General features: G+C 42.7%; 1 protein-coding gene across 2 annotated transcripts in view; it reads right to left on the bottom strand.

The window, feature by feature from the left end:
• Window positions 1–115: 115 nt before the first annotated feature.
• DIS3L (DIS3 like exosome 3'-5' exoribonuclease) overlaps window positions 116–25,632 on the bottom strand; it is a 31,986-nt gene continuing 6,469 nt past the window's right edge. For both annotated transcript variants that reach the window (XM_036009427.1, XM_028505990.2), the window contains exons 3-17: window positions 21,379–21,507; window positions 19,495–19,630; window positions 15,475–15,651; window positions 14,179–14,257; window positions 13,017–13,196; window positions 10,831–11,000; window positions 9,585–9,746; window positions 7,673–7,920; window positions 7,028–7,120; window positions 4,427–4,960; window positions 2,963–3,117; window positions 2,678–2,856; window positions 1,112–1,257; window positions 562–736; window positions 116–474 (exon numbers count right to left, since the gene is read on the bottom strand). In XM_036009427.1, the coding sequence (XP_035865320.1) occupies window positions 166–474; window positions 562–736; window positions 1,112–1,257; window positions 2,678–2,856; window positions 2,963–3,117; window positions 4,427–4,960; window positions 7,028–7,120; window positions 7,673–7,920; window positions 9,585–9,746; window positions 10,831–11,000; window positions 13,017–13,196; window positions 14,179–14,257; window positions 15,475–15,651; window positions 19,495–19,630; window positions 21,379–21,507 (2,872 nt within the window). In that variant the 3' untranslated portion in view covers window positions 116–165. The remainder of the gene's footprint in view (window positions 475–561; window positions 737–1,111; window positions 1,258–2,677; window positions 2,857–2,962; window positions 3,118–4,426; window positions 4,961–7,027; window positions 7,121–7,672; window positions 7,921–9,584; window positions 9,747–10,830; window positions 11,001–13,016; window positions 13,197–14,178; window positions 14,258–15,474; window positions 15,652–19,494; window positions 19,631–21,378; window positions 21,508–25,632) is intronic.

Genomic DNA, 25,632 nt, shown 5'->3' with positions numbered 1-25,632 from the left:
CGAACCATGGAAAGAAACTGCAGATAAAGGGGGGATTATGGTCTGTGAAATAACTACCCAATCTCAATCAATTAGAACATTGGGTGACAAAAAATTAGATTAACATTAATGTTGAAAAGAAGGTAAAACACATAAGATAAAGCTCTTTTATTGAAGTAAGGAATTTCATAATCCATGACTATTTGAAACATCCAGGAGAGCTAGGTCCCGTATCTCCTCTAGAAGTATGTACAGGCTTCTTCCCTTGGTTTGGCAATATTCTTGATAATCTTCCTGAATGACGTTCACTTTGACTTCTTGGGCTAGCTGAGCTTCCTCCACAGACTTAGTTACTTCTTTCACTAAATCACTCTTTGGCAAGAGAGCAGTCTGATGAGAAAGTTCTGTGTCTGGTATCATGTATGGTTTGTTACTCACTATTTCAAGCCTGATTGTATCAGAATGGCAACGCGAGGTCTGTACAGATATTCTCACCTATCATAGAGGATAGAAGGCATATTACTAAATCACATTCTTTGTTATTTACACTGCAAGCAGTATTTAATGTAAATACAGACTTACCGTTACATGGTCAAACAAATGGAATGTAACAGATTCCCCTCCTGTTGTGGTAGAGGTGATTTTGTTCTGAGATCGTTGTAGGGATCCTGGTTTCCATTCAGAACGGTTATCTGGGCCACATGAGATTACTAAACCATCTTTATTTTTCAGATAAGCAGCACCTTTAATCCCAAACCTGAATCATTGCCAGAATAAAAATCCAGAAATGATATATTCTTAGTATGCAGATCTTGTATACTTAGAATGCTAGCTTTTCTTCTATATTAAAAACATTTTTTCCTGTGATTTACCTCCAAATATTTATTTCATTAATCAGATAGAAACAAAATATCTTGCTAAATAAGTAAAATTTTATTCTAAGAATGATAGAGATATACTAGATTCTAATCTTTTATACCTATATAGTGAATTATAAGTACATTCCAGTATGTACATATAACTATAAATGCTAAAATAGGTACTTTAATAAATTATATCTAAAGTACTGTTTGTGTTCTACACTTAGTTTAACTATGATTTGTTAACAATTTTTATATTAGATATAACATACCTCGGTATAAATACAAGCACACCATTTGTTCTCATTGAATAAATAACCCCATCGGATATGCAGCGCTCCTCAGTTTCTTGGCCTTTGTCTTTAAAATACATGCACTGGAAGAGCTCAGTAGACCGCTTCTGAGAATGCTGAGCTGCCTGCAAGAAGCACAGCCCCAAGTCATGATGACAGACTTCTGACATTCCCAGAAGAAACATGAAATTCATCGTCCCACAAAAACAATGTCTTCAAAAAGGTTAGATTTTATAACACTATTAATACAAGTATTCTCTATTATGAATTAAATCAATTTTTGTGGGAACAAAACCATCAGTATCATTCCCTCAAAAGTGTCTTAGAAAATTAAATATTTAAGAAAACAACCAGTTTGTCATTTAGAAACTATGTATAGTTCATGCAGGTAGAGGAAAAGTATCCTACCAAAATCCTGTTGATGGAAGTGGAAATTAGTACTACTACTGTGGAGGGAGATGCTCGCCTGTGACTCAGCATTTGTTATTACCAGGAATTTATCCCAGCAATAATCTGAGCTGTCTGTAAAAACCATACGCAAGGCTGGTTGTGAACTAGACTGCCTAGGACACCGCTGCCCAGGAGGCTTTCCGCAGTGATGAGAAAGCTGCACATCTGTGTTGCCTGTAGGTCGCCACTAGCCACATGTTTATTGAGCATATATGAAAGGGGGCTAGTGTGACTCAGGAGCTGAATTTTTAAGTTTTAAAAAATTTTAAGTAGCAAACGTGGCTGGTGGCTATAATATTGCAAAACAGAACTATAGAACATTGTGTATAGAAGATTTTATTAAACATTTAGGTAGTTTCTAATTCTATGTTTCACCAAATGGTCTAGTTCTATGCTGTACAGTATTGAAGCCACTAGCAACAACTGAATAGAACACAAAGCAGCTTCTAAAACAATGACATAACTACCCTGAGGATGGTATACCAACAATATTGTGTTAAGTGAAAAAGACAGATTTCAAAACAGACCTGGTATAATATTGTTATAAATAAAAAGTATTATGTAGAATTGTTAATAATGGTTACCCCTGGGTGGTAAGATGATAGATGATGATCTTTTACATTTCTACATTTTGGGAAAAACATCTAACCTATTGTTAAATCTCCCAAATCCACATTAAATTACTTCAGGACATTTGTAAATCTATTAAAAGCTATTCAACACACTTCATATTTTTTCATGTTATTTCATTGGTTATTATAATTCTACATTTTTTTAAAGTGATTTTTTAAAAATTTATTTTTAGAGAGAGGGGAAGGGAGGGAGAAAGAGAGAGAGAAACATCAACGTGTGGTTGCCTCTCACGTGGCTCCCACCGGGGACCTGGCCTGCAACCCAGGCATGTGCCCTGACTGAGAATTGAACTGGTGACCCTTTGGTTCGCAGCCCACGCTCAATCCACTGAGCTACACAAGCCAGGCTATAATTCTAAAATTTAATTTGCTAAAACATACAGTACTACATTCTGTTATACAATAAAGCTGATATTCTTTTAGCAAAAGAGATAATGGAAAGAGAAATTAAAACCCCTCTTACTCGGTTTCTGTTGTTGATATGTCTGCATAACTCCTCCAGATCTTTGTTGCTGAACAGATTTTCCTTAATTTCCATCTTCTTATCTTTTGAAATGGCTGCCATTAATAATCGGTGCACTATGATATCTGAGTATCTTCTTATTGGAGAAGTAAAGTGAGTGTATTTATCTAATGCAAGACCTTTAAAAAGAAGCCAAAAGATTGAAATAAACAATAACAACAACAAATACCTTTAAAACAACCCACTCAAGATTACGGGCACAGAAAGAAAGATTTTGTCCCCGACCGTAATGATGGAACTCCTCCTCCGCACAGGATCCTGTGGAGAAATACAGTGCGTTGGACATGGCCTGCGTGGCCATGGAGCGGAGCAGTCTGTTTACAATGGGGTCATCGGGGTCATTCGCGTTATCCAGAGAATCAGCCAGTGTCTTATTAGACCTGACAAAAAAAGGGAAAGACTGTTATTTAGTCCCCAGCAATGATTTATAAGCCAGCGCTCTGAGGGGTACACTTCATTCGTCAGTCTGAATGCTCTCATATGACAGGAGTGAAATTTATTTTGGACACATTTTGGAAGGAACTCTTTTCAATGATAGAAATCTAGTTTGATTTTAAGATTGAAATGAAAAAAGTGTGTCAGTATTTAAATGTTTCTTAAACAGTAAAGAATAATGTGTTACCTGTGAGGGTAAGTTAATACTCAGCACATAGCAGGTGGTCAAATACTTGTTGAATTCTTAACACCCTGAACCTTAAAAACACTGTACAGGTCAAAGAATGGACTTTCTTTCTTTAAAATCAAGAATTATGGAGCCAGACAGTTAAAAAACAAAACTAAACTAAGCCTGATGTACACAAGTAAAAGAAACCCAAATTATTATTATTTAATGAGACAGAAAGCACTTTTATTTACTTTCCAAAAATTTTTAAAAACTCAGGAAATAAAGAATTATACTAAAAATGTAATAACAGAGCACATAGTTCAGTTCTGTAGTGTGGCCCTAAGAGAAAAGGGGGAAAGATGGGGAATGATGGGCAGAGAAGCAAAGCAGTACAGTGGGCACTGCTGAGAGCTTTCAAGTTTGACAGACTTGGACTCAAATCTGGGCTCAGTCCTGACTAGCTGTTAAATTGCAGTCAAGCTATTAACCCGTCCAGTCTTACTTTCCCTACCTGTAAAATAGGGATGACACTAAAGGGTATCTGAGAGCCCTCAGCACACGCGCCCGCACCCACCACAGAGCTCAGCCACCCAACAAACCAGCAAAAGGTACTATCACCTAAAGATGGAAGCCAAAAGATCCATTTTGATTCACGAGTAAAATTAGCACGTTAATTTCACAACAAAATATTGAAATATCCTCTTTACATATCATTTTAAATGTGGAAAATATCTTATCCCGGAGGTGGGGAATAAAAAGTCTCAGTCTATGGAAGGTTGGTGTAATGATAATGCTGCATTTTTGAGGTAGTGAAATAAACAATTATTTCTTGGGATTTGCTTAAGGACTAGATGAAATTAAATCAAAGTTCCTTACTTCTGTTTTACAAATTTTAGTGGGTCAAAGCTATGCCTCAACAGACTTGTTTTAATTTCAAGTCTCTACACCTACATTGTAGTCAGTGAAAGAGAGCCAAGCTTTCTATTTCTGGTCAAAGATCTGGCTGTCACATCTTTAAGAACTGCAAGATAAATAAGTGTACAGCATTCCCTTCCCTTCCTCTGCCCCCTCAAAAGAGGAATTACCGTGTATCTATGAAGAAGCCTTTTGCTTTAGCACATTCTCTTAGTTCTGAGAAAAACTCCTGGTGTGGAGGAGGGTGTTGGCGCAACAAGGCCCCATGAGGGAAGCTCTCCCAGATCTTTTTGGCCACCCAGTGGTTGGCCAGGATCATGCACTCAGCCACTGTCTCGTGGACTTCCAGGGGCTGCTTGGGGATGAGGTCGTGAATGTTCTTTTGCTCATCTAGCTGTACACGAACTTCGACCCCTTCCAGTTCCAGGGCACCACAGAGGTCTCGTTTAGCTCGGACATGGCGTGCGATGTCGGTCAACTTTCCAATTGCCCACACTAACTCCTCTAGCTTGGCTTGTCTGCTCGTCTCGTCCAAATCTCTGAATTCTGGAATATCATCAATGATGTTAAAGTTTCCGTCCAGTAGTTCCTGGGCTGCTTCATAAAATAGTTTGTATGCTGATCGAATAATGGTTCTGCCATACCACACTTTCTTAATTTCATAGGAGGTTTTATCCAATTCCCACATGACGCTTACAGCATACCTACAAAAGCAGTAAAACTAAAATCATTATTTAATTCTTCCATTTTTAAAAAGAGTCCATTTATTTATTTTTAAAAAGATGGGAAGGAAGAGAGAAAGAGAGGGAGAGAAACATCAACATGTGAGAGACACATTGATCAGTTGCCTCTCAGGCGCCCCCATCTGGGGACCCTGCCTACAACCCAGGCAGGTGACCTGACCAGGAATTGAACTGATGACCTTTCAGTTCACAGACGGGTGCTCAATCCACCGAGGCACACCACTCAGGGCTAATTCTTCCATTTCTGAAGCAAGCAAAACTAGACCCTAAGTGGAACTTGAAACAAATGGCATTGCTACAGGTTTTTGGTCTGATGTCTCAACCCAAACACTCCACCACTAAACCAGAGTTAGACCAGGTTCCGGTGACCTCTGAGCAAACACGAAATGAGTTCACATGTAATGTTACAAACCCCGCCTCCCAGTTCTCCACACACGGAACTGATGGAGGGCATCATGTCTGCTGGGCTCTCTAGTAAGGGAGAGCAAAGCCTCTGAAGTCCCATAGGATGACACTGAACTGTGACAGCAGTCTTAATGGTAGGTAAAGTAGCAAAAAGTTCACTCAGTAAAGAATCACTTAGCCATCAACTCACTCTATTTAAATACTTAGAAACATGCAATATTTGCAATTCATATAAAAAACAAAGGGCTAATTTTCCTCAGATGCAAAGAGCTCCTAAAAATCAATGACTAATAGATCAAGACCTCAAAAAAGGGCAAAGGGACATGAAGTAATTCACAGGCATAGATAAACACCTATTAAACATATAAAAAATGTTTAACTTTACTCATAGTAGTTGAGTTACAATGAAAATTAAAACCATTCTAAGATACCATTTTCATCTATCAAATTGGCAAAGATTAAAAAATTACAACATATTGTGTTGGCAAAGCTGTGGTGAAACAAGCATTCTCATACACTGATGGTGGGAATATAATTGTTGTAACCTCTTGGAGGGCAATTCGATTAAATCTATCTAACACAAATATGCATACCCTGTGACACGGGGATTCCACTTCAGAATTTATCCTCCAGATACACTGTACTTTACAAAATATGACATGACTTATGTTCCAAGTAATTCAGTACAGTTTTGTTTGCAATGGCAAAAGACTGGAAACAATCCATATTTGCATAGATAAGCAATTTTTATTAACAAGGAATGATCCCCAAAATAGGTCAAGTTAAAAAAAGTGGGCAAGGTGCTGAGCAGCTGGGGCCCCCTGCCTCCACAGAACCAGGCCACACAGCAGGAGATGAGAGCGGGCCAGCCAGCAAAGCTTCACTCGAATTTCCACCTGAGCACCACCTCGTGTCTCCCCCACCCTTCCTCCCCACCTCCCCCATACAGGGTGGGGCCAAACTAGGTTTACAGGATCATATGGAAAACAATACAACAATAAATAAATAACAATACAAGAATAATTCTGTATTTCACATACAACTGTAAACCTACTTTGGCCCCACCCTGAATATAATGTCACAATTTGTGTAAAAAAAGAAAGACCACATGTCCATACTTGTGCGTGTGTATTTTATACCTAGAACAATATGTAAGAAATTGGTATCCAAGGAAAAGCAGTAGGAGGGATCCTTTCACTAAATATGTTTCAGAACATATGAATTTTGGATTATATTAGTTGTATTACCTATTCAAAAATGGATAAAAACTTTAACTAAAAAATAAAACCTTCCTAAGTTCATGCTCCTCGTGCAAACAGCCTCAACCAGGGAATACGTAGGCACAAAGTTGTACCCATTTGTCTCACACTTCAGCTGACTTTAAAAAGCCAAAAAGCAGAGGGAGAAACAGCCCCACAGGTAGAGAGAAAGAGCACAGGAAGGGAAAGGAGGACAACACTAGAGAAATGACGCTGTCTGAAAGGAAGTGGTACAGAAGGGTGTGGAGGACACTGGGGTGGGGGAAGCAGGGGTGGGGCGTGGGGGTGACAGAGCACAGAGGAAGGAGACAGACGCCAGAAGCAAGAGCACCAGACACCACCCAGGCAGACATAATGAACTCACCTATCGACGCCTCCCAGCAAGGAGCACAGATCAGCGCTGAGGATGGAGGGCAGCATATCGTAGCGTCGGTCTGCTAGGTAATAAGTGGTGGCCCTGTGAATGACACACACACCAGTACATGACCTTCAGCAGCAAGAGGCAGAACTGCTGACAGCATGGCGGAGGGGAGGTAAAGGGCCCCGCCCGGCCGGCAACGCAGCCGAGACGCCCCAAGGCTGCTGTTTTCCATAAAGTGCAGCCGACTGGGTAATAGAGCTATTCCCACGGCCCACTCCTCTATGCGATGCCGCTGTGGGCTAAATATGCTTCCACCAACATAAAAAAGAAGGAAAAAGTGACACAACTCTTAGTTGTACAAAAAAAATTAGAGTGTAATGATCCAGTATTTATATAGAATAGTATATTGCTACATGGAAGAATTTAACCCACTCCGGTTCAGAAGGAAACTGCAGGAAGGGTCTGTTACAAACCGCAAGGTGCAGAGATCGGGGACTATTTTTCTAAAGGAAAGGGGAAAGTGGAACTCAATTGTATTGTGACAAAAAATCGTGACATCTATGTTTTGAAAATCTGAAACTAGCATAGTGACAAAATATGTTACAGCCGCATATAAATAATCACAGTGCTGACTTCAAATGGCATTACCTTGTCCTGGCTTCAATGTCAATACAAGAATTTGGCTTCACAAAGTGTGTGACATCCGCGATGTGAACCCCGAGTTCCAGGTCGCCGTTGTTTAAGGTTCTGACCGAGAGCGTGTCATCCACGTCTTCACAACCTTTGGGGTCGATGCTGAATACAAGGTGGGTTTTCCTCAGGTCTCTGCGCTCACGTTCCTCTTCGGGACTCACCTTCCAGGGCTTCTCTGGTGTGTTCACGGGCATCTCACACATCTGTGCAAGGAGAGGCCAATGATCAGCAATCCCCCAGGACACATTTCCTATAAAACTCTGCTCGCTGACATTCTCAGTGTGACCTCATCGAAGTCCCACTCATTCCCCATTACCCTCTGCAATTAACCTGTGTTTGCTGCTTTTGATCGATAATAATTTATTAGGTGCCTCATACGTGTCAGGAGCCGTGCTAGGCCCTGGAAACGCAGGAGTCAATAGAAAAGGCACAGTCCCTGCCCTTGAGGATGCTCACGGGCTGACAGAAACATCCCACAACCTTCACCAGCCTCCCTGGCTACAGGGGCTGGAGCAGGAGAAACGGGTGGCAGCCTCCACCCCGTTCTCAAGTGATCCACTCATTTCAACGTAGCTGAGCTTTTAATTCAAGTCAAGCCCTGAGAAAAGAAACCCAACATGTTCCAAATATGAAAAGTTTATTCTTCAAAGATAATTTAAACAGGATCAATCTAGGGCATTTTCTCTCCATTATTACCTGTTTAAACCATCAATCTGCTGCTAAGTAGGCTAAAAGGGAAGAGAAATCTAGTCCTGTAAGTCTAATCCATGCTTTATTTTATCCTAACATTTTTGCTAAGAGCTAAAACAAGTCAACAAATAATTCCCAGAAACTAATGTTAAACATAAAAATTTAATAATGTAAAATATTCTAAAATATTTTACTATTATAGCTACTGTTCTGTTTAAAACTCTAATGAAATTAAGGACACCCATATGCTCTTGACGATGATGCAAACGGGTCCCATTTTTCTGGAGAACAATCTGCCAATACATAACAAAAGCTATTTAAATTTTTTATGTCCTTTGATTTGGGAATGTCACTTTAAGGATTACATTCCAAGAAAAATGATTAAAAAGGAAAAAAGCACTGTTTTAAAACTAAAGTAGCATTTTTTATGCTACTAAAAAATTAAACAGCCCAAATGCCCAACAACTGAGGAACGCTTAAGCAAACCAGAGTACATCAATATACAATAATTTGCCACAACTATTAAAAATAAGTAGGCTATGTCAATACATAAAAATAATTTTAACTGAAGGAAGCAGAACAGAAAATAGTATGTGCACACTATGAATATAGTCATGCCAGAATAATAAACAAGATTTATAAGGATTCTAAAAGATCACAAAGTGATGAAAATAGCTGATGCTTTATGTTCATGAAACTTTTGTCTTCTGTAAAGATTACAAAACTGTTTCATAATGAGCAAGATTTTTTTTGCCCATGGATCAGAGATGTATGGAACCCAAAAAGCTGCTTCCTGCAGCTTTTTGCAGTTGAATCATTATGGCAGAGAAGGAGCCCAGTGGGTCTGGAACTAGGCACCCTCACAATTACTGGGGATGGATGCACACTGACTGTAAGACACTGACAAACCATTTTTATGCGCAGTTGGAAAAAGTGAAATTTTGAGAGCTGCGAGGCTATAGGAAACTACCCTCTGCACTTGAAGCTGACTTCAGTCTGGTTCAAACACAATAAAGAGGAGTGAGATTTTTCCATTATCTGTGCCTTTAGACAGTAGGTTGTGACACAGTGCAATGATTTTTTGTTCTTTCTTAATGATGAAACAAACAACAACAAAGGCAAAAGGAAAATGTACAAAATGTCTTTCACCGGACCAACGTTCTCGGGGAAATCTGACCTGAGCTTCTGAGAAAGGGGCAACTGAAATACTGTTTTCTACGAGGATGGTGGAAATTTCTCCTTCCAGATCTCCAATTCTTCCTAAAACACGCACAAAATGTCCATTTGGATACACGGATGTCGACTCCCAGGAATCAATGCGCACGACCACCCTGAAGTCCTGCAGAGAAGGACAGGAAAGAACATGAGCCCAGCGCCAGGAGTGAAGTGGGTCGGCTAGAAGCACCAGACAAACAAGAGTTAAACCACAGCAAGCTCCAAAGAGAGTTGCCAACTTGCAAATAGTGGGTTTTTTTTTTCATGGGCTTTCCTGTTTTACTAAATTTCCAGATGGTGTATAAATGCTTGGCCCAGTGCTTTCAAAGGAGGCATCATCTCTCCACATCAAATAAATGGGCTGGAAATTTAGTCTATTAAAGAAAGCCAACTGTACCACATTCTAGTTAACCTTTGCAATACAGGGGAGAGACTCAGCTATGCATAGTTTAAATTAAATTTCAAAACAAAAAAAATCTCAATTTTTTGTGTGCGGCGTTACTTTCTAATTTCTTAAGACATATTTTGGTGGGGAAGAAGGTATTAGTGTGATGGAACCCGAATGTCCTGAAATTCCAGCAAACCATGGATAAGGAAAGCAGTAGTTCCAACTGGCCTCAGACAGCCTGTATAAGGCTCCGACATGTAAAGGTGCACAATGGCCAGGTTACTGGCTGGGGACATCCTGTTTTGCTGTCTCATTTAGAAACTGCAAAACATCAGGCAAATCAAATTGGGCAATGCTTACACTCTTCACCACAGTAAAGGTTAATTTCTAACTTTCTTGCTTGTATCTTCTCTCTGGTGCTATATTCCTTTATGGATAATCGATTCTGTGAAGTGCCACTATATCATCTCTATAGGGCAGAGGGATCATATTTCTGTATCGCTTGCTAGAAGAAAGCTTGTTAGTGTTGGCACAGTGTATCTATTCAAAGTTTCTGTGTTGGACAGCTGGATAATGTATGTTCTCTCCAGTTGTCTTACACAGCTCTTTCTAGGACAGTTTCTCTCTGGCTTTCATTTATTAACCAAGGACTACTTAATAGATGGTTCTATATATTTAGAGTTTTTAAAAAACAGGATCCCGAATGCCAGATGCCATCAACAATGTATCCCTTCTTATGCAGAGGAATTAAAAATGTTTGTGGCGCTGCTCACAAGCTGGCCGAGACAGGAGGAGACCGCAGGGCTGCAGTGTCGGCTACCTGGAGAGCTTCTGCTTGCTGCGTGCTAATTCGGATTTTGGGGATTCTGTAATCCCAAGGTGTGACTAGGATTTTCTGAGCATTTTTGCCCTGAGACTGGACCTCTTCTCTGGATGGAAATGTCACCACGTAATCCCTCCAGTTCTTCTGAAGGATGCCCACCACTCTACCTTTGGGGAAAAAAACAGAAATAAATAAAATCTTAAGTGGTGAGGGGTCACCTACCTGGACCCCAACCCATTCAGCAGTGAGGAAGAAAGCAGGAAACGCCATGTCCCACTTTTTCCAGGCATGTCCACACAACCCGAGAGATGCATAAACATTTGGCTTCCTAGCATTTTGTTATTAAGATAGATTTTTAAAAAATTTTAATGACATTGTCAGTATGCCCTTTCTTCTGAGGGGCCTGATGTGACATTTAGAATCCATTAGTCCCACGTTCTCTTGTGACCTCACCTTATCGACCTACGATTTAGGGATGTTGGGAAAAGTCGGTGATTTTCACTTGTTTTAACCCATTCCCTCTGCTGTGCATTTTTACTACTTTCCTTGCATGTTCCCATCAGCCAAAACCGTTTGGCCCAACATGATAGACAGAAAAGGACACAAATCATTTAAGTTTGATACACAAGTGTTTTAATCATCACTGACTGAAGAAACAAACTTTTAATAGTTAAAAGTGCTATATTTCCACAAACATTTATTGAGCCCCTCCCAGGAATCAGGCCCTGCTCTAGGTAAGGGAATACTGCAGTATCAGAACAAAGTCCTTGGTCTCCTGGGGTTTAATCTGGGCATCCATGGGGGTGGGAAACAGCGACACATAAATACATGTGAGGCAGTGATGATTGCTGAGAAAGATATAAGGGCAAGGTGACCAAGAATAATAAAAGGTCAGAAGTAGCGGCTGTCTCAAACAAGAGTGACGTCTGAGCAGAGACTGTGGTGAGGAGAGGGGGTGTGAGGATGTCTGGGGTGGCAGAGAGGGCAGGTGGGTAGGTGTGGTGGGAGCAGGAAGGTGGAGAGGACAGTGACACGAGGCAGCCCAAGCTAGTGGGGCCTTGCAGGCCAGAGCAAGGACTTCGGATTTTATTCTGAGAGAAACAGGGAGCAGCCATTGGAGAGTTCTGAGCAGAGACGCAGCAAGACTTGGACTTTGAAGAGAATCGCTGTGGCTTCTATGTGGAGAAAAGACTACCTGGGAGCAAGGGTGGGAGCAGGAGACCAGTGAGGAGGCTGCTGGGAAAATCTCGCCCCAGGGCTCTACTGGACCAAATTAGGGGAGATGTGGCGGAGTGCGGAGCGGCCGAATTCAGTGAGAGCTGCCGGGACTTGCTGACATATGAAAGAAAATCCGAGGATGATTGCAGGGTCTTTGGGTTGACCAACCGTAAGAATGAACTTGCCATTTACGCAGATGAGGAAGACTAGGGGAGAAGCAGGTTTGGAGGTGGAAACTGGGAATTTGTTATTAGGCACGGCAAGTTTGAGACGCCCACTAGACATCCAGGAGAAGGTGCCAAACAGACAAGACTAGAGGCTAACGGGGTCTGAGCTGGAGAGAGAAAGCTTGAGGGCTCAGTGAGCGCTCCTAGGGGCAGTGCTCAGGACAAAAGGGACCCAGAGAGGAGCTGGGGGCATCCAAGAAGAACCAGCAAGGGAACTGAGGAGGAGCAACCAGTAGGGAGGGGGAAGAATTCAGAAGCCAATGAGGACGCAGTGGTTCATGGGCCGAGTGCTGCCGACAGGTTACAGATGCCAAGGACTGCTGGCAATGGGGTTGCTGGTGATCTTGGCAAGAGGTGCAGGGTTTTGTTTTGGGGGTGGGGAGCACACCTGAATGTAGCGTCTCTGGGAGCAAATGAATAAAGAGGAAGCAGAGAGAATGCAGAGTCAACTGCTTCACTGGGTCGCACCATAAGCACCATAAACTGAAGCAGAGAAAAGGGTGGTAGCTGCAGGGGATATGGAACTGAGGGTTTTGTTTTTGCTTTAAGATGGGAGATATCACAGCATATTTGGGTGCTGATGAGAACAAAATAAACCTGCAGAGAGGGGAAACAGATAGTGTAGCAAAAAATGATATTACATATGAGTAACTGCAGCATTTCTGGATGGTTGAGGAGAGGGGAAATAAACACATCACGAGGAAAATGGCTAACTGCAGGGCTGTCCAGCTGGCTCACCTGTGGGCATGGGCTCACTCGGGGACTCCCCTGTGGCCTTGTCTTCACTGTCGTTCTCACACAGGGCAGTGGTTCTTCCTTTCCACTCATTTTTGGGAAGCAGTTCCACAACCACCACGTCTCCATGAATTGAGCGGTTCCGAGCCTTCATCCCGTGGATTAGGATGTCACTAATGAGACCTGTGTTTGGGACAGCCCAGAGAAACCCCAGGAAGTCAAGGGGGATGCCGCACCGGTGAGGCACCTCAAACATAATATATCTGAGGTCTAATCAGTTTTCCTTTACAGAAAAGCTTCCTCCTTTCAAAAAATGGGTCAAGCTGCTTTTATTCCACAGGGTAGGAATGAAGAAATATGACCACCATGTCATATTTTATGTCTTTTCATAAAGGGCAACCCTGAATCATCCTTCAAGGTAGGTGACACTTCCCTGCACAAGACCATGTACGCCTCCACTGGGCTCTGTCACACATGTGCAGGGGCCACACAGTCAGGGGAGGCCAGCAGGCTGGTGAACTGCGGACACTGCAGCACTGGCAGGGAAGATCCTGATGAGCAGAAGCCTCAAGAAAGCCACTGCTTCCCATTCTCCTTCAACCCAGCCAGGCTCCCTCGACTACCAGGGTTTGTCTTTGCCTTCTCCTTGCAGAACTGGGAGGTGCACTCCATCCCACAACTTATTTACACATTTTTTTCACTTTTTCACTTTTTCAGGGATTCCAGTGAGGCAGTACAGCACACGAGGCAGCACAGGGCGAGGCCTGCCTCAGGGGCAGTTCCAGCCCGTGCACAGCAGGTGCAGGTGTCGGACAGGTTACTGCGCTTCTCTGGATTTCAGTTTCCTCACGTGTGGCCTCGTGTACCCCTCACGGGTAAAAGGTGGAAACAATAACATCTACGTTGAGTGCTTAGAAAAGCACCTGATGTATAGTAACCACTCAATAAAATATTAGCTATTATAATTTTTAAAGTTTATGATAATAAAATCAGAAATTACCAACGAAAATTTAGGAAAAAAAAATAACTCATGATCCCCGCACCCAGCGTACATGGGGACATCTGACATCACACACATGATGTGACAATTTTGACTGTGTTTTCTTATTGTGTGATGTCAGAATGAAAAGGTAGCAGGGAGACTTATGTAAGGCTTATACTGAACCTGCATCTTTACTGCTGGCTCCTTGAAGTCGCACAAAAGCTTCTATTTGTGCTCTGTGTTTGTTGACTTTCAGAATTCCCTGGAATCATAAGAATAATCAGTGTGAAAATTTCTTTGCTGCCTGCTTTACCTCCAAAAGCTGCAGTTTCTAAAAACTACATGAAAATATAGCCATAATATTCTTTTTTTAAATAGAGATTTTATTTATTTGTTTTTAGATAGAGGGGAAGGGAGGGAGAAAGAGAGGGAGAGAAACATCAATGTGTGGTTGCCTCTTGCACGCCCCCACCGGGGACCCGGCCTACAACCCAGGCATGTGCCCTGACTGGGAATCGAACTGGTGACCTTTGGTTCACAGGCTGGTGCTCGGTCCACTGAGCCACACTAGCCAGGGCCCCATAATATTCTTATAAAGTCTGTGACTGCTTTATTTAGGAATAACATTCATCACCAACATTTTTTTTTCTCTGGAGAGCATACCATCATTTTGAACTGCTCTTAGCTATACCAGGTATTGAAAGTGCTAGGACCTTTCTTACCCGAGTGGTGAGTGGTCTTTAAAATACCTTCTCTCCCAAGAACTTTGTGAACTGTACTCCCCAGTTGGAAGCATTGGCCCCTCTAGGTATACTCATCTAAAGTGCCCACGCTTTAGGGGGGACTTCAGTGCAGTATCCTCAAACATCTGCCTGCATAAAGTCATCTGAGTGGCCTGTTCGACGTGTAAAATCCAAGACAGGACAGTTCTGCATTTTGATAGTGGTGATGGACACACAAATCTATGCATGTGATGAAACAGCGTACTCATAGATACACACACACATAAACGAGTACATGTAAAACCTAAAATCTGAACAGTTTTATATGTTTTCTTCTCAAGGCCCTGACAGCATCTGGGTTTATGACCTTGGGGGGTGTAATAAAGGGGGTCCTGGAAAAGGGTGGGAAAATGGCAAAGGAATGGAGAAGTTGAATTTCACCAATTTTACAATTTTGCCAAACATCTACACCTTGATTCAAAAATACATTCTCTTTCCCAGTGACAGGAGGTATTTACAAGGCTACTCGTGTGATGCTCAATATGCAACCCAATTAGGAGCATCACAGAGCAGATCCAAACAGACAGCCACGTCTGCAGGAAGACTAACTCCCAAAGCGCTTTAAACACGACTGGCCCCGGCTTAGTCATACCCATCTTGTTCACAGCCTTTGAAGTTAGACACCAGTGAAAGGAGGCGAGTAGAGAAGAGAAGAAAACATGCTGGTTGGTCCCAATGCCCCTTCCCACCACCTCACCTGGACATAGCGTCCAGACTTAATGCCGGCCTCTAGCACTTCCAGGGGGAGATGCTCTGGGTACTCCTTCCTGTGGCTCTCCTGGCTCTCCCGCTCTCTCTCCCGTCGAGACTGAAGGATGGAATCACAAAGCTCGTGGGTGGCTTTTAAATCAGGCCAAAAATTGTCCAGGTAATTCTGCATTCGATAGAGGCACAAGAGAACCATGGTCAGGAGAGAAAAATTCTTCATTGTAGTAGTGTTATAAAAGATCCCAAACAGGAACTGCCGACACGCAGTTTTGAGGATATGTCAAATGAGCATTACCTTCCTAAGCCTCATGCTACCAGTTCATTTTCTGTCATCTTATTAATCCCTCAAGTCTTGGCAAATGAACCTTCAGGAGACTCTTCCTACCATAGAACATTTCAACCCTCCTGACGACTCTGAACTTCCAGGTCTCCTTCTCTCTCTCTCTCTCCACACACACACACACATACACACACGGTCTGCCTATCTTTTTATGTATCTCATTGCTGCAGATAATGGCCTACAATGAATGGACAGAAAAAGCTCCTACATGTGCATTTTTGTCCTTTTATGTTTTTATCCTGAAATGTTTGAAATTTATGGAAAACCTAAGCACATAAAAATGACAAGGAGTGAAGTGTATTATAAGGAAATGTCTCCCTTCCCCCAATCCACTGGCAATGTCAAATGAGCAGAGAGTGGGGAAAGTCAAACAAGCAAAGCATTCTGCGGCATTAGGCTGCCCCCACTTTGTATTCGCCCAGAGGACTGAGTCTTCTGTGACTGCCCGCACATGTGGTAACACTCCTCCTGTAGGTCACACTCTGTGTTGCTACTAGTGTGATGGCCTGGTATGAAGCATAACTCCTAAACAAGCAGTCGGAATCCCTGCCAATATCACTGAATGTTACCGCACATCTTGACGTAAATGAGGCCCTGGACCAAACCCCAAGGTGACCAACCACAAGAGGATGGTGTGCTGAGCTTGGCGGTGTAACTTCTACTCTGTCCACAGAACACTCCCTCAGGTGTTGGACTCTCACTAAATAAAACTGAAGTTGGATGTGATTTTAACTCAACTTTAAATCTAAGGTAGACTCTAGCACATTCTCTTTTCTCAACTTACTACCCTTGTTGTTAACTCCAGGACTTCTCCCACTAGTCTCAGGGTCCTGCTCAAACTGCTTCCTCTCTCCCCCTAGGCCTCCCAGAAGTTGCCTGTGCCGACATCAGTACCCTGATTCTGCGGTCACTTACCACTTATCAGCACCAAGAATTAGCCTCTGCTCAACTTACAAGGGTGAGAAGCAACTGTTGCACACAAGTATGAGCCTCAGATGCCAAAGGTTTGGTAAAAGCTGAGTTTGATTGTTTCTAAGGAGAACTGGAAATATTTATTTACGATGATTAGTGGCAGCTGCTCCTGTGGTTCGGCTGCAGAGGTGGAAGTGTAATTACGAAAATTGTGAGAGGGAGGTCAGGAAAGCCAACAGAAGGCACGGGAGCCTGGGTATGAGCTGTCTGCACAGGCTTGTGCGTGTGTGTGCATGTGAGTGCACGTGTGTGCATGAGTTTAAATTTATGCATCTTTATTTAACAAATAACTTCAGTAAACAGCACTGTAAAGGGAACTGTTAAAATTAAACAGCACTTAAAACGAGAATGTGACTAGTGTGGACCACGACAGGCAACGCGGTGAGAAGTAAACATACGACGGGGGTCTGCGGCAGCACCGACTGAGAGTACGGCCTGCTGAAGCCATAGCTGTTGCATGAGCCACAGCGTAACTTCGCACATTCATCAGACAGGCAAACTGATGGCTTAAACACCAAAGAAAAAGTACTGATAAAAATTTTACCCCTCAACTGCAAATAAATACATTAAATGTTTACAAGAACTGATTTTTTTTTAAAAAAACCCTAGGCTTTAAAGAAAATAAAATGAATGAAGTAAAATGAATTCATCTAAGTCTCCAATTCAGCAAATACTATATAAATTAAGGCCTTTATGTAAATAATACTAAGTTAAGGACTTTTTTTGGCAGGGAGTTCCCCTGTACTTTTATCCAAGGCTTGAATTGATAAAAGTTACCAAGATGAAGTTTCACTACTGCAGACCACCTCTCCCAGAGTGTGTGCTGCTGTCGCCCCTCCCCGCCTCGACTGCGAGTCTCCGCAGAGAATCCCGGGCCTCCCTGTCCTCTGAACGCCACGGCATCTCTCTCTTCCTGCTATCATTCACCTCTCTCTCCGAAGCCCTCGGTCACCGTTTGCTTAGGAAATGCTCTGCAACATAAAACTGTACTATACCACTGAACTACAAAGAAAAGTAATTTTCACAAAAAGTAGAAAAATGTAATTTTAGTCAACTGTCCTCTGCGGGAACAAGACATGATGCATTGCCACAGAGAAAATAAGTGACACTGCCATTAATATCCAGTGCCCCTGGAATTCTCTGGCACGCCACAACACTTTTTATAGCAGGGCCAAGAACATTCTATTGGCAGAGCTTTAGCAACACATGCACCTGGGAATGCTTATAGAATCTACAATTCAAAATCCAACTAGACTTTCTGTAAACTGACAGGGGTAATGGAGGGCCTCATTCTAGTTTCTGAATAAAAAAAAGATATCTACCATTAGAACTTGACTGACCAACTGGGAAGACAGAAGAGACCAGTCATTGATCAAAAGATTAATACTCATCCTACTCTCCCAAAAGGTACCTAAGAAATAGGAGAACAGCCCTGGCTGGCGTGGCTCAGTGGATTGAGCGCCAGCCTGTGAACTTAAAGGTTGCTGGTTCGATTCCCTGTCAGGGGACATGTCTGGGTTGTGGACCAGGTCCCCAGTTGGGGGCATGTGAGAGGCAACCAACTGATGTTGATGTTTTTCTCCCTTGTTTCTTCTAAAAATAAATAAATTTTAATAAAAGAAATAGGAGAACTGTCTTGCTAAGACAGCCCGAGTAACTGTCACCGATACTGCTGCTCCTCTCTGCGATCTGCCCAAGCTGATCCAACAGCCTTCACATAAACGCTGTCACATCCCACCCTTTCTCTGTTGTTCCTCTCAACTTCCACGTGCGTTCACAAGTGGGGAAGAGTGAAGAACTGCGGAGATCCAAGACTGGCCTTTAAAACTGTGTTCTGTGTATATTCAGAAGAATAATTTGAGAAGCAATAAAAGCATGATAGTTAAGAGCTTTGGAGTCAGACTGCCTGGGTTTTGATCCAAGTTCTACCACTTTCTACCCGTGTGACCTCGCCCAGTCTCTTGGTGCCTTAGTTGCCTTCCTCGCCAATAAAATGGGGATGAAAACACCTACCTGATAAGGCTGTTGCAAGAATTAAGTGAAATAATACACTTAGAATAGTGCATGGCACAGATTTATGTTGGCTATTGCTATTAGGTGGAACCATGTAAAATTGCCATTTGGTAGGTCAAAATCAACAGAATATTGGCAATTTTATTAGATTCAACCTATCATCATCATCACTAATACTTTTATTGTTGTAATTACACACATGAGTTTACTGTCAACGGAGGCTTGTTGGGCTGATGTCTTGGATACTGTAGATCACGGGTGGCAAACACAAGGCCCACAGGCTGAATCCAGCCCTCCACCTTGTTTTATCCGGCCCAGCACCTTGTTTCCACCCAGTGGCAGCACCAAGCTCTTGCTTAACTGTTAAGGAGTAGTTACATTCATACAGTCCTAAAGTTACATTCGGTCCTTTGAAGGCAACCATGAGGCTGATGTGGCCCCTGGTGAAAATGAGTTTGACACCCCTGCTGCAGACCTTATAGTCACAGGGGGTTCGCCCAGATTTGCTAGAGTCAAGCTTAATTAGCTGGGGAGTAAAGAAGACATGGAACTTCTTGAAGTCATCCTTCATTCTTTATTTTCCTTTTCTGTATTGCCAGAGGGACCTAGAGCCCCCTGGGAACTACTTAGGAAATGGACACACACACACACACACACACACACACACACGCCAGCTGGAAATACCTTGAAGGAAATCACAAACACTCCTTCCGTTTCACTTCCATACTGCTGAACAGCCTCTTCATCTTCGGTCACCAGAATGACTGGCATCCTTTCCTGGCAGTGGTGATAGTACCAAACGGCCGCGTTGTATATGCTCCTAGAAAAGCAAAGGGCACACGAGCGCCCCAAGGCAGACAAACACAGAGTATTGTTCACAACTTCACACCTGGCTTTTAATTGGCTCTCCTTTGGTGCATGCAGAGAACCATTCATTCATTCAACAACTACCTCCTGAACACCCACCATATATACACCTCAGGTTGGGTACAAAGGTGACTCAAAAAGTGCTGACACCTCTTTTTCCCTAAGACATCCAACCACCAACCCCACCTCTTTCATTTCTTGATGTGGCCTAGAAACCACGGGGCTCTGCCATCTGTCAACATTTTTTATTTGGCGGGCTGCATGACACAGTGCCACACGGGTAATAAGCTATGTGAAGCGTAAAAGATGAAAAAACAAGCTTTCGGCTAAGAGAATAACGAGGCTGCAAGTAGCTGAAGATCACAATCGGAAGAGGCATGATGTGGAACCACAAGAAATGTCTGAAAATATTCTTGAAAAGCATCTGAACCGAACAGCAGAATCCAGGTCTAGAGACGCCTGCTCAAGACTGGGTGTTTCCAGTGACGTGTGTAAATTCGGACAGTTTCTGTGGGCACGTGTTTCCCTGTCTGCAAATTAAGACACTATACAAGGTTCCTTTAGTTCTAGAAGTTAAAAAAAAAATCAGCCAGTATAAACATATACTGATTACCAACATTGTACCGATGTGTGAGACTGTAGTTGGAAGTGTGACCATTCCGAGTCCTCACAAAAACCTAACCTCGAGAAACATTTGCCGTTCCCTTTCTGGTGCTGAGCCATGTGGGAACCTGGGCATTATAATTAAGGACACTTTGTGTCCTTGCTTATTTTGTCTCTGTGCTTATTTTGCTTTAGAGATTTTTAATTTTTCATGGCTTATACAGATAGAGAATTATAAGGAAAAAGATGATTTGAATGTTTTGTGTAGATGAGACATTTGAAAGTTTAAGGTTTCTTTTGCTCTCTATAGAAGAGAACCTGTGCTGTAGGCCCACCTGGCTTTAGCTGGAGCTGGGTGGGCAGTTCCACCCCCACCTGAAAGCCCAGTACTCCGGGGAAATGATCCTCAGCTAAAGGGGGCACTCACCGGAAGCCCTAGCCTCTGCCCTTCGAGGTGACATTAAGACTTAGGCACACTCTGCACAGCTTCTCGGAAGGTCCCAGCAGCTACTTGTCCTTTACTGCTTTCCCCTCCGCTCTCACTCCACCCTCCTCTCTCCTGTCTCACTCTCCCTACTCTCACTCCAGCTCCGGCTTATGGGAATCGCCTCAGAAGTAAACAACCCACACCAAGTTCTTGCTTCAGGCTCTGCTTTTAGAAGGATCTAAGCTACAACACTGCTCTTGCTAAAACAGTTCTACTAGAATTAACCAGCTTAAGTTTAATAAGACTAGTTTGGATATTAGAGCTATACCATAAAAATTGAAATCTTAGGTTAAAAGTAAGACCCTCTGCCCCCACACACATGCAAACGAACACACACAAACATTTAAGTTATGACTTCTGGATCACTGGAACCATCTTGCTGGCTGGGAGGGTCTGGGGACTGTACCTCCCTAATTATAATTTCTAAAATACATCAATTATGTATCAAATGATGTACCTAAAATATTGACACATTAGGCATTTCAGCATTAATCATGGTTCCAGAAATAACTGTTGATTTTAGCATACCGCTTAGACCGACTGCCAAGCACAAAGACAAAGAAATTACAGAAGACGATCACGTGAACGCTCGCAGCAGCCGAGCGCCGTACCTGGTCTGCCACTTGTCCATGGATTCCCCTCTCTCCCGAGGGAGGTAGCAGTCCTGCTGGAATTCATTAGCGAAGAGAACGCAGTCATGACGCGCATCCTTCAGGAGGTTCCGCAGTTTATTATACTGTCTGTGACACAGAAGGGAAAATTAATCTAACATAACAGGCACTCATCTACTGCCAGCTGTTGCTAACAATCAAAAAAAGATGAAGTATTTGATAGAAAAAAGATTACTTATTGAAAACCTGAGAAACATTTATTTAATATTGGCCTTAGTGGGCGCAGTATCATCAGGCAGCTGTTTCTCAATTTTGTCTGCTGGAACGTGCTGGGGCAGGGCCTCCTTAATTCGTTTGTGGGCCAATCCAACCCCTCTGCACCCCTTTCCCCTCCTGAGACTTCTGCCACTCATTAGGCAATCATGACACCGCCCCAAGCAGTCCCGGCTTCAAAGGCTCACAGAAGACGCAGAGGCAAGCAGGCTCTAGTACTTCATTTCTGTTCCTCACTTTGTTCTACTGTTGGCATTTATGCACTAGTACATTTTACTTGTTACTGGCAGCCCTAGAAAAGGACATGTAGGGTAACTAAGTTTGGGGGTTTATCTATAAATTTTATTCATGCAGCCACCTCACTTCCATGAATGAGGTTAGCTCCATCAGTCAGAGAGCTAACAGAGAGTTTTAAGGTTTCCCACCAGGAGATCCCTCCAATGTTAGCCAAAGTCACAGATCAAATATGAAGTCTTATATGGGTCAGTTTCTAAGAAGGTGCTTTCAATAGTTGAGGTATTATAATATGAACTACAGAATATTCAGTTATTTTATAGGAAGTCAATGTTTATTTAAAAGTCAATTGATACTAAATCAGATATTAAATTAAAATATAAATTATCCAAGGTAGATGACTGGCATGTAACATAACAAAATTTGTGCCCTTCCATTCCTACCACTAGCCTGCCATCATGGATTTTTGAGAAATTAATCTTTTCATTAAAGCAAAGGCAGAATTCTCCAAATAAATGCTAACCATCATTGTTTGTGTTGTCTCAACACTTCATTAGAAAACAATAAACACTGATTTTATTTTAATAATTCTAAATTTGAGCCATCTTAAAAAGAATCATCAATTAATACAACTTCTAAAATTTTCCTAAACAAAAGAATTCATTTTCATTTCTGTGAATGGCAGCTTTCCTTCACAGAACTCCACCTGTGCAAACAAAGCTGCCCTCCTGCAGCATGCCGGGAACGTATCAGACCAGTGATTCTCCATGTCCACAAAGATAGCAAACTTGTTTTTGAAACCTCTAGGATTACGTGCAGAAGAGCCTGCAGGACCCTGTTAGCAGTGATGGTCCCTGTGGAATGGTGAGGCAAAGGCTTTCTGCTTTACACATTTCTGTCATGCAAGAATTTTTTTAAATGAGCACTTGTTAAGCAATAAGAAATATAAGAAATATTTTAGAAGAGGCTGCATAAACATCTGTAATTTATGCCCCGGCTGGTGTGGCTCAGTGGATTGAGTCCCAGCCTGCGAACCCAAAGGTCACCGATTTGATTCCCAGTCAGGGCACATGCCTGGGTTGCAGGCCAGGTCCCTAGTTGGGGGTGCACGAGAGGCAGCTGATCAATATCTCTTGCACATCAATGTTTCCATCCCTCTCTTTCTCCCTCCCCTCCCTCTAAAAAATAAACAAAATTTTAAATCTGTACTTTATTATTTTAGAGAAAATACCAAAAACATATTGTCCATTTTCCCTGATCTTATCCTCCACAGTTTTTGCTCTACTATCTACCATCACATTGTACACACCCTTAAGAAAGCCCCTGAGCTCAGTGCAGTTATGTTTACAAACCATCCCTCTTACTAAACGTCCTTCGTGCAGCAGATGTCGCTGCACCCCCATGTGCCAGGTGTTTTGCTCCACTGAAGGCCCTCAGGGGCCACCACCCGGACACCCCGCGCTGGCCTTCGTCTTTGTGCAGCAACTCTGCTCGTGGTAAATACACCCAGAACCACCTGTGCCTCAAAAAAATCAAAACAAGAGCTGGAACTACCATATAACCCAGCAACCCACTCCTGAGTGTAAACCCCAAAGAACTGAAAGTAGGATTTCGAGAAGATATTAGTAAACCCTGCTCAGAGCAGCATTATTCACAACAGCCAAAAAGTAGACAACCTAAATGCCCATCGACAGACAAATGGAAAAACAGAATGTGACGTGCATGTACCGTGGGATCTCATTCAGCCTTAAGAAGGAGGTTCTGACACACGCTATGACATGGACGGAGCTGGAAGACAAGATGCTGAGTGAAACGAGTCAGCCTCGAAGGGGCGTGTGATCACACTCACATGAGTTCCCTGGAGCAGTCAGGTCCATGGAGACAGAAAGGAGAACTGCGGTTGCTGGGACATGGGGCAGGGGAGTGGAAGGTGGTGTTTCATGGGGGTAGGGTTTCAGTTTGGGAAGACGGAGTAAGTTCTGGAGATGGGCTGTGTAACAATGTGAGTGCCCTCGATGTCACTGAACTGTACATTTTAAAACGGTAAATTTTATATTATATACATTCATTTTACCACCATTATAAAAAATAGTGCCCTGGCTGGTGTAGTTCAGTGGATTGAGCACAGGCTGAGAACCAGGCATCGCAGGTTCGATTCCCAGTCAGGGCACATGCCTAGGTTGCAGGCCACGGCCCCCAGCAACCACACATTGATGTTTCTCTCTCTCTCTTTCTCCTTTCCTTCCCTCTCTAAAAATAAATAAATAAAATCTTTTAAAAAATAGCTATGCTATTTGGTAAAACAAAGTAAAGCAAAAAAACAGAACCACCCATTTCAGTGGGGTAAGTGCTGTGAGAGGAAGAGTGCCGGGTGAGAGGGACGGGAAAGCATCTGGGAGCAGGCAGCACGTGAGTGTCATGGGATGAGCGGAGGCCAGCCAGACAAAGGGCCCAAGGGGGGACAGAGGGGACAGGCACTCAAGCCAGCAGACAGTATGGTTCACCTTTGTATCTTCAGTGCTTAACTCATAGTAGGTGCCAAATAAATGTTTTCCAAATGAATAAATGAACTCACAACTCTGTGACAACAGTGATCCAAATAGCAGGTACTTCTCAGAAGACACTGACACTGTGAGTTTGTTAGACTTCTCACACAGCACCGCATTCGCCACCCCTGCACTTCAGACCTGGGGCGGGGCAGGGGTAGCACCAAATCAGAGTAATGACAATTCTTCCTGATGTTTAGAAAAATATATTACTTAAAAATAATTTTCTCATTTTAAGTTTCATTCTCATATATTTCCTTAGATTTTTAGTGTGTGCTTCCATTTGTCAGCTATCTACCAGCTGGATAAAACGAATGAACGAATGGCACAAGAATATTGATGGGGGAAGCAGGAGAGAAGCAGCGAATCACTCTGAGTACGACATTGGGTTTTCTTATAGGTAAGCGGGCTATGGCTCTACTTCAATAGCGCACAGTCCCATTTTTTGTTACTCAGGGACGGTGGTGCATTGAGTAACCCTGCATGGAGCCAGCAGAGGACATCATAGTGCCTGACAAGTCTGGCCTGAATGACAGGAGAATAATAGTTTCAGAGAGTCAAGTACAATAAAATTATCTTAAGTTTTAAAAATTCCAGTCTTACAGAAAATCCCTATTTTCTCTGGAGTGGCTTAAGTGTTTTCCAAATCTCTATTATGAAAACATTCCAGACAGTTTCTTAGGGGGACAGCTGAACTCACCTTTAAAAAAATTCTTTAAAAAAATAACTTATTGAGCTAACAGTGGGGGGAGATTAGGGGGTGGAGGGATTGAACAAAAAGGAAAAAGGACTCACGGACATGGATGACAGTGTGGTGATCGCAGGGGTGAGGGGGATAAAAGGGGACTAAATGGTAATGGAAAAAATACATTAAAATGTTACTGAGCTCTTAAAAACTAATTGATTTGAGAGAGAGGAAAGGAGGGGAAGGGAAGGAGCGAGAGAGAGAGAAACATCGATTTGTTGTTCCACTTATTTATGCATTCCTTGGTTGCTTCTTGTATGCGCCCTGACCAGGGAGGGGTTGAGCCCACAACCCTGGCGTATTGGGACCATGTTTTAATTAGTTCAGCTTATCCAGTGAGGGCTGAACTTACCTTCTTTAAATTGATTTTTTCCCCTATTTTTATTCAGTGGTGGCCTTACAAGACGCAACACCCCTTTCCCCTGCTGATGACACTTTCTGGGGATTAGAAGTGGG

This window comes from Phyllostomus discolor, chromosome 1, assembly GCF_004126475.2.
Source record: "Phyllostomus discolor isolate MPI-MPIP mPhyDis1 chromosome 1, mPhyDis1.pri.v3, whole genome shotgun sequence".
NCBI lineage: Eukaryota > Metazoa > Chordata > Mammalia > Chiroptera > Phyllostomidae > Phyllostomus > Phyllostomus discolor.
The sequence above is the reverse complement of the archived record's forward strand: the minus strand, read 5'-3'. Positions and strand labels throughout refer to the sequence as shown.